General features: G+C 34.4%; 1 protein-coding gene across 7 annotated transcripts in view; it reads right to left on the bottom strand.

Annotated features, from left to right (window-relative positions):
• Positions 1–13,359, bottom strand: part of UBR3 (ubiquitin protein ligase E3 component n-recognin 3) — a 233,625-nt gene that overhangs the window by 65,288 nt on the left and 154,978 nt on the right. For 5 of the 7 annotated variants that reach the window (XR_008381290.1, XM_053597855.1, XM_053597858.1 and 2 more), the window contains exons 26-29: positions 11,648–11,781; positions 5,953–6,063; positions 2,635–2,847; positions 1,481–1,617 (exon numbers count right to left, since the gene is read on the bottom strand). Coding sequence is in view for 6 of the 7 variants with exons in the window: in XM_053597855.1 (XP_053453830.1) it covers positions 1,481–1,617; positions 2,635–2,847; positions 5,953–6,063; positions 11,648–11,781 (595 nt within the window). In the remaining variant the exon portion in view is untranslated. The remainder of the gene's footprint in view (positions 1–1,480; positions 1,618–2,634; positions 2,848–5,952; positions 6,064–11,647; positions 11,782–13,359) is intronic. The other 2 variants (XM_053597857.1, XM_053597859.1) reach the window with 1 other exon arrangement.

Here is a 13,359-nt window from a genome sequence, read left to right as displayed (position 1 = left end):
ATAGGAGTCTAAAACTTCTACCTTATATTTAAATCAAATTATTAAATTTATCATACTACAGGAAAATTCCATGTACCAATCATTTCCATTTCAATCAGAATTTTCTAAGGTCAACAACATTAATAAAATCAATCCATAAATAGATGAGCAACATTTAAGTGTGCTTGTATGTATAAATATATATAGCATGAATGAATTTGGTATACATCCAATCTAATGCTATAATCACAATATTGTACAGAAGTTCTGTAAAACCCTGTAACTCTGGCAAAATTGAACTATACGTATTCAGTTTTCACATAAAGTGCCTTTTATTACAAGAATGTAGTAATTGTTAACGCTCTAGGAATAAAATATTAAATTAACTGTTATATCTTCATCTAAAGCATTCTGGATAAACAAAAACAATAGTCAAGGAATATACAATCTAGAAAGTTCCTTTCCAATCCATCAGATCCTTTTACATCAACCCATGTCCAGCATTTGCATTCTTAGTACCCTCTGCTCCAGGAGTGGGGCAGAGAGAACAGCCATAATGAACTATATGCATAATGGGTCCTATAAAAGTCAAACGCAGGAGGGATAATAATTGAAAAAACACCAGCTCTTAACTCAAGAGATGTGAATTCTAGTCCTACTCTACCACTAACTGGCTGCATGACTTCAAGTCTCATTATCTCTCTAAACCTTACCTATACTATACCACCTGGACAAAATATGAAGTATGCTTCCAGAGATATTGGGGCTACAATATCAGTTTTGACAGAAGGTATTTACAAGTTTCTAATTGTGTCCCCTATTTTCTTTTTTTATGGTTCTCCATATACACTCAATTAAGTTCCCTAAGATTCCTATTTGGAAATATTCTTTAGGTATTGAACACAATCAATTAGACTAATCTTTCCCAGTGTGAAAGATGAGAAACACGTATTTCTGTTTCCTTGAGTCCCCTACTCACTACAAATAGAGGTTTAGAACATGCCTGATCTCTTACCTCCTCTCCATATCTGATTTTCTAAACTACTTGTAGTCTTCTAGGATATTACTAGATCTTTCACTATAAAACAAACAAAATTCTTCTACTTCTTACAGTTCTTATTTTTCCATAAATCAAAATGGTTAACAAACTATAATGCTTTAGTTCTCAGTATTACCATTTTTGACAAGTCTCCATATGTAATACTCACATGCTCTGAGGTATCTATCTGCCCAAAATATTAATAACATACTTTCCCCCACATGTCCTATAATGTGTAATATAACATTTACCCAAATAGTTCATTATAATAAAAACTCTTCAGGAAATAAAGGAAAGCTGCACATGTATAGTCCTCCTACGAGATACTAAAACTAGCCATAATTTCAACCAACATTAAAAATATACATTCTTTCTTTAAATAAATGTAAATGGCCATAAAGACTTATCAAGCAATAAAACTATTAATAAGTAAATGCCAAAGTATATTCTATATATACTTACCTTGCAACAGAGTACATAAAGAGAAAATCATTGTCTGGTGAGCCTGGGGTCTTGCTATAGTCTCTGTATTTCTTCTGAGTAGTATTTTTTATATCTTTCATTACGGATTCCATTTCTTTACTTAAGTTGGTTTCAGACTATAAAAAATAAAAACATACATATAAAGTTCATATTCAATTTATTTGATAATAGTATAAAACTAGAATGTTTATCACATAAACACATAGAAAATTAAAGTCTAAAAGTCAAAACAAATATAACATTATCCACTATAAATATACTTAGTACACAAAGATAAAACCAATCAAAAAATACTTTCTTTCTCTTATAAAGTGATATTTTATTTACCAAAAAAAAAAAAAAAATCACAGATTCTAAAATTAGTCTTCACTTGAAAAAGGCAACTGCAAGGTAATGAATCTTTCTAGATTTAAAGTGTACATTTCTGTTTCAAAATTCAAATATTCATAATTTTCATACATCTGTGACATAAACCAGAGGTCATACAAAGTCATACACTGTACATTGTAAATGTACAATGAAGGTAAAATAGTTTAAAATTTTAAATCAAATAAATCCTACTTGATGAGATAAAAGATTTGTTCACTTACACCAAACCCCACACTAAAAGTAGATTGGCTTATTGTGAATGGTTCAATCAATTACACAATACTTAATCTCTCTAATACATAAATAAATGTGTGTATGTAAATCTATCTTAATCCTAATACACTTAATGTATATAATTTTTAAATTATCAGATTGTGCCTTATATCGCCAGGTTTATTTTACACACACACAGACACATATATAGCTTGTCTGTTTCACTTTGCTTTTAAATATTTGAACATCTTAGAAGAGCCTAACCATATCTAAGCATGTTGGAGTTCTTGATCTGTACATAAAAGTAGTATTAAAACTATAACAATTTAGGTTAAGAATATTGCCCTTTAGGTATAGGGCTGAAACAAAAAAGTACAGCTTTTGATAATAATTTGTTCTATTACTTTCACTTAATCACAAAGAGAAAAACCTCTAAAAGCAATTTCTATTAAATGTATAAATGTCCAGAGAAATTTATAAACTGTTGGTAAACTGAATGAAAATGAAAGCTGAAAACCAGAATGGAGTTAACCAGGGTATTTCTGCCTTACACTGATGCTTACTGGGAAAGCTCCCGGTCGTCCCTGCAGCTCCTCCACTTCCTTCATGAGATCTTGTATGTTTCTGTGGCTAGGACGTTGCCAAAGGTTATTTTCAATATTGCTTCCAGGATAACAAGGAAGAACACTATTAGCAAATTGCCTACAGAGGGGACATGTGAATTCTCCTTTGTCCACTGAAAAGCCCTGAAGAACCTGGTCATTCTAAAAGATGAAAGAAACATACAGATGTATGATGCACACATTTAAAGAAAACAAAAATTACACCACCACATTTTATTTTTTTATACATTTTATAGAAAATGAATGAATTACACCAAAAAAGACATCCCTAATGTATCTCATAAAGAAAGTCTCAAATTATTTAACTGTTGAAGTTTACCAAATCACTTTTTACATCATAGCAATTACGTAACACTTGACCTCACCAATGAACTGAGTATTTCAGTTTTTTCTCAGTATGGAACATTCAGATAAAGATATAATCAATATGAGACATGGATTTAAGATAAAGAATAACTCAAAAAGGAGGCCACATTAAAGTGGATCATGGTCCTCTCACCTTGGCCATATTTTCTTAATCTTGGATGTGGAATCAATAAGTGACTACTAAAAAGATTATCCCAGTGCCACGTTCTTTCATATACAATAGATAGCTTTTGAGAGTAAATTAAGCCTTGAGAAAGTGACACTTCTAAGATGTCTAACCACTGCACACAACTGACTGGACAACCGATTTCATACTCATTTCACTGTATGTTGTTGTACGTTGTTGTATCTCAAGTACTTTAAAAGAACTGAATTTTATTTTTTTACTTTTTGACATTCATTTTTTAAGTCCTTAAAAATGTAAAAACATATCTTCTTCATTTCAAGCCTTAAAAGACTTACAAACTCCCATCATGTGCCATATCTGTGCCAGGTAATGAAGAGTTAAGATACATTTTCTCTTATTAATGTACTCACAATTTAAAAGCAAAATTAGACAAATAAGTTATAGTTTGATATATGCAACAAAAGAGGAGGCTTCCCAGAGAAGGAGACTGTGAGCTAAAGTTTTAGGATACACATAAAGATTGTACAAGGTTAGAGCAAGGGTCCTAGTCACCAGAAGAACATTCTGTATTAAGCTTCCCTACAGGCTTATTTAATTCCAAAGAAGAATGCTATGTCCTCTTCCTTGCTGAAGCCTCCCCAGAAACCCTTTCAACTCCTCCTCCCATATACCTCATACCTCATTATCCTCATCTCCAGTGCTGGCCTGAAATCATTGCTCCTGCATTCTCTTGTCTTCCTTCCTTTTCACTATCACCCCATGCACTCAACCACTGAAGACTTTGGTGCCTAGATTAGTTTTCTTCATCACTCCAAGTTGCTATCCTCCTACGCAACTTCAGTGTACATGTGAACCATCAATCTTATACTTAGTCCCTCAGCTCCTTGACCTCATCAATTCTTATAGCTTTGATGTCCACTCTACTCCAGTATCTGTTATCGTGACCATACTCTTGTCCCGTAATGAAATGGCCCAAAATTGTTCCATCTGTGAAAACATTAAATTCAAACACCTTACATTCTATCAACTCCTATCTCCTTTAATCCCTTTTCCTCCCAGTTCATCAGGCCTCTCCTATACACCATGTCTACACACCACAATCTATTACTTCAAAAATCCTTGGTAATACTTCTACCATTCTTATCTAAAAAAACCTGTGTACAAAATTATACAATGTGCCTTCTCCAATTCTGCACTCAAAATGAGAGCTATCAGGAAAAAATACCTTCTTGCTACAAACTATTTCCAACCTCAACTGAGCCCTGAATATTGCCTGGCAATCTTTCTCCAACATCCTAGGAAGCACTCTCTCACCTAATTCCAAAGTTGTTTTTCAAACTACCTCCTCATTTGTCAAGTCCCTCAACTACCTCACCCCTGCTCCTTTTAATCTAAGACTAGAGAGAGCCTTTAATGGGTTCATCTAAAGAATTTCTAAGAATAGAAAAGTAGCCAATGTTGTACCCTCAATGAATCCCCAACAATAAAAAAAAAAAAAAGAAAAGTAGCCAATGTACACAATGGTAATATGAAACCAACAGATAAACAACTTTACCCCCACATAAAAAAAAAAACAAAATTAAATTCATGGGGGGTAGGTAGGAGGGAGGAAAAGGGGAGAAGAAAGGGGTATTGATAAGCTCTCATCTAATGGGCACAACGTAAGGTATACAGCATACCCTCTGGGTAAAAGGCTCAACTCTACCAAACAAAAGCAAACTATGTAACCTAATCATTTGTACCTTAATATGAATCTGAAATAAAAAAAAAAAAAAAAAAAAGAATCTATATAAAGTCCAAATTCTTTAAATGGACCCCACAAGGCCTTTTATAATTTAACTCCTAACACAGTAAACTGAAGATACAGACAAAAAAAGAGTTATCTACTGATAGATGGATTGAGGCCTTTGAGGTGCTGAGTAGAAAAGAACACTAGAGTACAGAGAAAAAAGTTATTCCTGAACAGAAGGAACCTCAAAGAGTAGGAAGGAAGGATTAATTGGAATGTGGAATCATTTATCAAGAAATAGAAAAACAAGGCAGGGAAGCCAAGGGAGTATGTGACAGGAGATACTGTTTTCTTGGTGACTTGGGAAGAGACAAAGGAATAAAAGGAAACAGATACTGGGTTTAGGGGAAGAGCCTAGGATAGGGCAGGCAAAGGTCTGGAATAGCTGCTGAAAAGAACAGGAGAGGGAACTGATCAAAGACAGGTAAAAGAATTGATAGGCAGTATTTACAGCCCAAGAACCTAGTCTAAGTCTACAAATTTGTGGTAACAGTTCACTAGATTTTATGATTAATCTGCCAAAGGAAGCAGATTAAATGAGAGCAGAATGGGCACAGTACAGGAAAGTGAGGCTAGGAAAGAGCGAATACACTAGGAAAAATGCAAAGGAGTTAAAGGACTAGAGATCTAGAGATCTTGATGCCAGACGCAAAACACATTAACGGGAGTGAAAATAAGAGAATGTGTAGAATAATTACATAATAAGATGATGTGGTAGCATATTAAAGCTTACTATTTTAGAACAAGAGTAGCAAAATCTAAACTGTAGCCATGGAATTCAGTTGCTAAAGCAAAGTAAAAAAAAGAAAATCCCTCAAGTTGAAGAGAACAAGGAGGCTGGATCATTTATATGGTAATCAAAATCAGTCAAAATGATAAGCTATAATTTAAATGTATAAATTGTAAAAAAGATTAACTCCTCAAAAGATATATACTATTTGGAAATTTTTTTCAGTCAACTTACCCGTAATGATTCCATGTAAGATTTATGACAATCTATATGCAATGTGTGGCCACAGGTTTGTACATAAACACCTCCTTCCCAGCCAATTGAGACTGCTAAGAGACATGAACTCTTCAAAAACAAAAGACAAATACAATTAATTTTTAAAAAGTACAAACATTTAAATATATCCACATAAACCTCTGCATGATTTCATATTATTATGTTAATGTGGAGTTTCTATTTTTGTGATATAAACCAACTAGACAGCCCTGAAGCTGTCTAAAACTGGCACATCATAAAGTTTTTTAGTTCCCAATATCTATGCTCATAATCAAAAAGAACAAATATTATGAACTAGCATTTCTCCATCCCATAAAATGTAAGTTTTCAATACTATACTATAGTCTGTGTAAACCACACTATTGTTGATTACTTAAACTGTTCTATACAGTACTTAATCTCACTGTGATCTGACATTAACGTCTTAAAATGCATACTTCCCTGGCTTTCCCTAATGCTACTACCTCTTGGCTTTCCTCCTAATCTCTGTTTTTCTTAGGCCTCTTTCCAAGACTCTTCTTTTTTCACCTGCCCCTTCAATGTTTATATTCCTCCAAGTTCTATTCTCAGTGCTACTCTCTCTCACTAAAACTATTCTCTTGCACAATATAATTAGCTATTTCAACTACTGTGGCAGCCTAGATCTCTTGCCTGAGTATTTAATACAAATACTCAGCTGCCAACCAGAATTCTCCACTTTAATGCTCCTCAGATAACACAAATCAGTGTCAAAAACAGCTTGTTGTCTTCCTCTGGGTTTAAAACTCCACAATCTATTTAAGTCACTAAGTGAAGAGTCATTCTATATTACATCCTTATCTTCATATTATAATCTTAGTTCCTTAACCACATGGATTCTATCTCCTAATAACTCATGATTTTGGCCTCCCTTCTTTATTCCCACTATAACATTCTGTAATTTCTTTTTTTTTTTTTTTTTTGCCGGGGCCGGGTTTGAACCCACCACCTCCAGAATATGGGGCCTGTGCCTTGCTCACTGAGCCACAGGCGCCACCCATAACATTCAAGTCTACATTGCCTGGAGTACGGAGAGGGGTTCTGAAACAGTTTAACTGGTCTCTTTTACTCCAATTTCTTCTATGATTTACCTATCTATTCATGAAAACAACCCAAAATATATGTCTCAATATTTACAAGGGTTTAATATAATAAAGAAGGGACTCAAGCTATGTAAGCAAACTACATACCCTTTTGAAATTTCTTTTAAAAAGTAACACTTTTATCTCCTCCTTCTCTTCCACCTTCAACTTCTCTTTCTCTGCCAATTCCTCCCTCTCAACCTGTATACAGGTGTAAGACTTTTCCTCTTAAAATCTCTTTCTTGGAATTTTAACTATTTGACCTCTGTCAAATGACATTTAGACCTGAACCTGAATTCACCCTCTAAAATCTATAGTAAATAGATGGGCAGGCCAGAGTGATATGAGGAACAAGATCTAACATGAGTGATAGTAGATGATGAATGATTTGAGAGCCATCAAATAAGCATATTCTTACATACTCAAAAAACTAATAAACCTTTAAATTTATTTTTTATGTTGGAAATTTATACATTACAACGTAAGATGACCAAATGGTCTTTAAATAATAGCAAACACAGTTCCAACATTAAATCACAACTCTTCATGAGTATCTGACAGTTGAAAATACTATATTGCATGTAGAAAATGACTTCCCAGCAAATTTGAAGATGTGCAATAGCACAAATCAGATATTCACAGCAGGTGAGCAAGTTTCTATTGTTACAAATCAGAACAACAACAGGAGGCCTGCTCATTTCTGTTTTATGCTTTGGAGATGCTTGATATAGAAGCAGATTTGGGTATTAGACCATTTTAGAATGGCTGGTAGTCAGTTAATAAGCAAACTGCTCTCTGGCACTGTTCTATAAAAATGTAATATCATTATTTTTAATAAACAAGTTAGCCTTTAAAACTGAAAATAATGTTTTCTATATAACTGTTAGATATCCTACTTGAGTTTACTAGAGTCAAAAAAGGTGGTAAAACACTAATATAAAACTAATTTTTTAGGAAGACTTTACCTATGTGCCTACTTCCCACTGTACTAAGTACTTGGCAATGAATCTTCATAATCTCAATATTTATTAAAACCTCAAATAGTAGTTATCCCTTTTCACAAGAGAGAAAAAAACTTTACCAAGACCACTAAGCTGTAAGTGATAGAGCTCAAGTTCAAACTCAAGTCTATTTCACTCCAATGGCTCATGTTTTTTCCTTCTACCATGTTGTTATCTCCCACATAGAATACTGCTGGCTTCTACAGTGAATGTACTGTGTTATATAACAAAAATGACATAGATCAACTCTGTAAAATGCACACAACTGATATGAAAAGTGCAAAATTTACACAGTTTAATTCTATGATCAGTATCAGTATTCACTGATAGTTATTCTTACGCTCTCTACAGTTGGTTCTGACTACTGAACTCTGGTAGTCTTAGTAATATAGTAAGAAATCCAATAAGCATCTACAGCACATATACCATGTTTTAGCCCCTGAGAGGGCTATAAAACCAACATAAGTAAAGGTAGATCTCCAGACGGATAAAGTCCAGGGAATATGCCATCTATACATAAAGTAAACATTATGAAAGTACACAAAAGTAATGATATAGGATAAAATATCCCACAATCACTATCAGAAACACAACAGAGTCTAATCCAATTCAGATTTTAGTTCAGAGCCTTTCTATAAAAAGGCTTTTTCTAGAAATGACTAACTACTAAAAAAGAGATACTCCATCTTTTCTTTCCTTTATTAAATTTCTCCTTGCTTCAAAATTATTATGCTCTTAAGTCTTAATTATATCTTGAATAAATGAAAAAAAAGTCTATTTTGTTCTGGGTTTCATCTTAACCCATTTACTCTAAATTAGTTCAAACTGATAAATTAAAGCCAGGATGATGACAAGAAAATAAAATCTAAATAATGTAGCAAATTTCTGCAAAAACAGAACATTATTTTATGATTTTCTTTTAAAAGAAAACATTTATTGGTCTCATCAATAGGGTAACATATGTACCCTACAAAAAATTCAAAGAAGCAATGAGGAATAAAGAAAAAAGTGTGAAATCTGGGTGTGTGCATGTATACATGCATCAGTACACACATTTGGCGGTTGCTTTTATAAAATAGCCATAATTTCATTTTAAGCCTCTGAAAATATATGGAGGCATGGCACTCATTACCTAACCAAGGTGCCTTATAAGGTGAGTCCTCCTAAATGGGCTAGCCTGAATATTAAAAACAACAGTTTACATTTATATTGACTTGTATTACATGCAAAGTGATCTAAAGGAACTTCTAACCTGTGGGTTACTGTCAGAAAGACCATTATCAACCCTATTGTATAAATGAGTAACCTGAGTTTTACAGTGTTTAAGGGATTTGGTCAAGCTCACATTCCTCAGAAATGGCAGAATCAGGACCAGACCCTAGTTTTTCTTGTTAAGATTCTACAGGATGACTCCCCTAATTAGAGCCATCAGCTCCTCAAAAAGCAACCACAGACCATCTCCTTAGTCCAAAGGAGTAATTCTACTCCTGGCTCTTACCACCACTACCTCAGTGACTGTTACTCTAATTAAGTATTCTGTCTTCTACCTATCCTACCAGTTTCTTCCATTTAAACCAGTGGATTTACAGGCAAGGAAGAAGTTCTATTTGGAAATCTATCCAGACATCTATCATCTGGATTACCTCATAAAGCTAACTAAAAATAATGCTTTATTAGTATTTTAAATATTTTTTTTTTTTTTTTTTGGAGACAGAGCCTCAAGCTGTCGCCCTGGGTAGAGTGCCATGGCATCACAGCTCACAGCAACCTCAAACTCCTCGGCTCAAGCGATTCTCCCGCCTCTGCCTCCCAAGTAGCTGGGACTACAGGGGCCCACCACAATGCCTGGCTGTTTTTTGTTGCAGCCATCATTGTTGTTTGGGGGGCCCAGGCTGGATTTGAACCGGCCAGCTCAGGTGTATGTGGCTGGCGCCTTAGCCACTTGAGCCACAGGCGCCGAGCCTGTATTTTAAATATTTTAAGCTGCTATCAAATGTTTACTTAATTCAAGACATAGTATATTCAAAACAGTGTAAGAGAAAGGAAATCTCAGTGGATAATCTACTCAAGAAACATCAAATGTGATTCAGAAATTTTTTAAAGTTAACAACACTGCTCCTATTAAGTGAAAAACTTTATCTTCAGAGCCTTGAGACATTTCTGAGTAATAGAGCCCCTCTAGATGCAAAAATTTGAAAAAAAAAAAACTACCAAGCTCAAAAGAAGTCATAGAAGACAAGAATCAAATCTACCCCTACTTTACATTTTAAAAGTATTATGGTGAAATTTTATTGTGTATCTTTAAATGAAAGTAAACAGAGGCAAAAATCTTCTAGAAATATTCTTATTATATCTAAATATTTTCATAGAGTTAACACAGTAAATTCTTCCTTAATGTCATCCTTAATAGGTTCTGGGAAACAGTAACGTTAAGCAAAACAATGTATTAATAAAACCAATTTTACCCTCGTCTAATTGATATAAACAAGAGTTAAGTTCCTACAGCATAATCGTGGGTATAAAAACATCAAAGGGTGGCGCGTGTAGCTCAAAGGAGTAGGGTGCCAGCCTGAGATGCCGGAGATGGTGGGTTCAAATCCAGCCCCAGCCAAAAACAAACAAACAAACAAACAAAAAAAAAAAACAAAAATCACTAACGTTCTAAATAGAGATCTAAAACACTCCTAATATGAAACACTGAAATGGATGTGAACTATATACACATTTTTAAAGGATTAATAAAAACAAGGAAGATAATTATCTAATTTTTGGTGAATCCATGAATGATGGTGGTAATAGTGGTGGTGGGTTAAATCAAGGAATAAACACTTGCAAAGAGAAAACTGTAAGGAACACCTACCCCTAGGCAGTCCGAAACCAAACAGTAACGAATATGCAGGCTCACTTTTGTACCAGATTGTTTAGTGTCATGCACTTGTCTGATTATTGTACTCTTCAAGAATTTTTATTTTATAATAATTTGTATTCATTAATTCATTAATTTAGTAACCCACTTATTCAAGTTCAGGGTCACAGGTGGCCAGAGCCTATCCTGGCAGCGCAGGGTGCCAGATGGGAACCAACCATTGGGGTGGTTTTGTGACAATTTAGACACATCAATTAACCTAATGTGAACATCTTGGGCATGTGGGAGGAAACCAAAGAAAACCCACAGAGACACGGGGCGAAGCAGCAAACTCCACACAGACAGTAGTAATGCTGGTCAGGACTCGATTCTTTTTCTCATCAGTGTTGCAAGCAAACAACATTGAAGGAGACCACAATTTTTAAGAATCTGCTAAACTCAATGTTCTACTGAACTGAATATGTATACTACATAAAAAAATTTAAAACATTATTATCTGACATTTTAATTTATTAACAGTCTTCCATTTCTTTACTATCCACGTATCAATTTTTGTTTTTCTAAGAAGCTTCCAGATTTAAAATCAGAATGCCATTTTTGGTAGAAGAAAAATATCTAATACAAAGCTCAAGAGGGAAATAATCATCAATTTTGCAGACAAAAATAGTATTCAACAGAGAACTTACATCCTTAAAATAACGCTGTAATAACGAAAGCCTCACATCATGAACTGCTGCACATGTATCCCAAGGGTAAATCTGCTCCTCTTCAGTGATTGGCAGTTTTTTTGGCTCAACACTGTCACGGCACTGCCCCAAAACTACATTAACAGAGATGGAAGAACACTAAATAAAACCAAACTAATCAACAAAGACTTGATTCACCAAGAAAAGCTGAGTTATTATAAGCTATACTAACATTTCCACTATTAGAACATTTTTAAAGATCCCCTCAAAAAAATGATATTCTAATTTTCTTCTGCAGAGTAAATAAAACTTCAAATATGCCAATATTTGCTTTTTAAAATAGAACTAAAATGTGAGTATGAACTCATGATAGATGGATGATGTTAGTTTGGGGTTTGTCATATATAGCCTTTATTATTCTGAGGTACAGCTAGTGTACAAAATTGTTAAAGGGGATTAAATGAAGTAACAAATCAAAGAAACTTTAAAAATATAAAATAATGAACAAATAAAGGCTTAAAATAACAAGAACATAAGTTTCATTAGTGTAGGGATTTTGCTTTATTTGGTTTCTTACTAGAATAGTGCCTGGTACCTACGTGTTCAATAAATATTTGTGAAATAAATTAATGAATAAAATAAATGACTAGTATATGGTGAAAAAGTTAAATGTCAAGGATCAATAATCTAGTAAACTTTTCTAAGACTAGTAGGGGCACAAAAGGAGCTATAAAAGTAGTCAGTATCCTCCCTCCCCCGCTACATTTCCAAACCAGGCATTTCTGGTTTTGACAGCTCTAGACTAAGTCAAGCAACACTATACTTGATCTCAGGGGAGTTTCTAATATTCAATGATTTCAGGGAGCAAGCACCCTTAAAAAAATCCTCTGGAGAAATAAGTAATAATTTTACTTTCTCTTTGCTTCACACATACTCCCATTGAAAACAGATTAAATTCACTTGAGTCTAGATTGTGTAAAAGTCATCCCTGCCTCAAAATACATCAATATGGGAAAGGATAGAATGCATTCAGAAAAATCCTTTGAGACAGCACCTCAAGCTGTTGCCCTGAGTAGAGTGTCATGGCATCACAGCTCACAGCAACCACCAACTCCTGGGCTCAAGCAATTCTCTTGCTTCCACCTCTCAAGTAGCTGAGACCACAGGTGCCTACTACAATGCCCGGCTATTTTTTGGTTGCAGCTGTCATTGTTGTTTGGCAGGCCTGGGCTGGATTTGAACCTGCCAGGTCAGGTGTATGTGGCTGGCACCTTAGCCATTTGAGCCACAGGCGCCAAGCCAAATCCTTCAAATTTTTAAAATATTTTCTAAACTATAAATTGGCAAACACATCAATCCACATTTGTTTCAAGAATTACTGCTTGCACTGGCTCTAGAAATAAGGGTATGCAACACAATAGACTTCAATAAAAGAAAAGAACAACAGAAAAGAAATAAGGCACAGGTGCCTGAATATACCTTATGTAAAGTAATTAAAATATTTAAACTGACAATACTTACAGGCTTAAGAAGCTTACAGATTTTAGAACAATTAAAATACCAAAAATGGGATGGCGCTTGTGGCTCAAAGGAGTAGGGCGCCAACCCCATATGCCAGAGGTGGCAGGTTCAAACCCAGCCCTGGCCAAAAACTGCAAACAAACAAAAAAAAATACCAAGAATGAACTCAGTTATTGGCCACCTAGTAATGG

This window comes from Nycticebus coucang, chromosome 7 (assembly GCF_027406575.1).
Source record: "Nycticebus coucang isolate mNycCou1 chromosome 7, mNycCou1.pri, whole genome shotgun sequence".
In the NCBI taxonomy this organism is placed as follows: Eukaryota; Metazoa; Chordata; class Mammalia; order Primates; family Lorisidae; genus Nycticebus; species Nycticebus coucang.
This window is presented reverse-complemented; position numbering and strand designations above follow the sequence as displayed.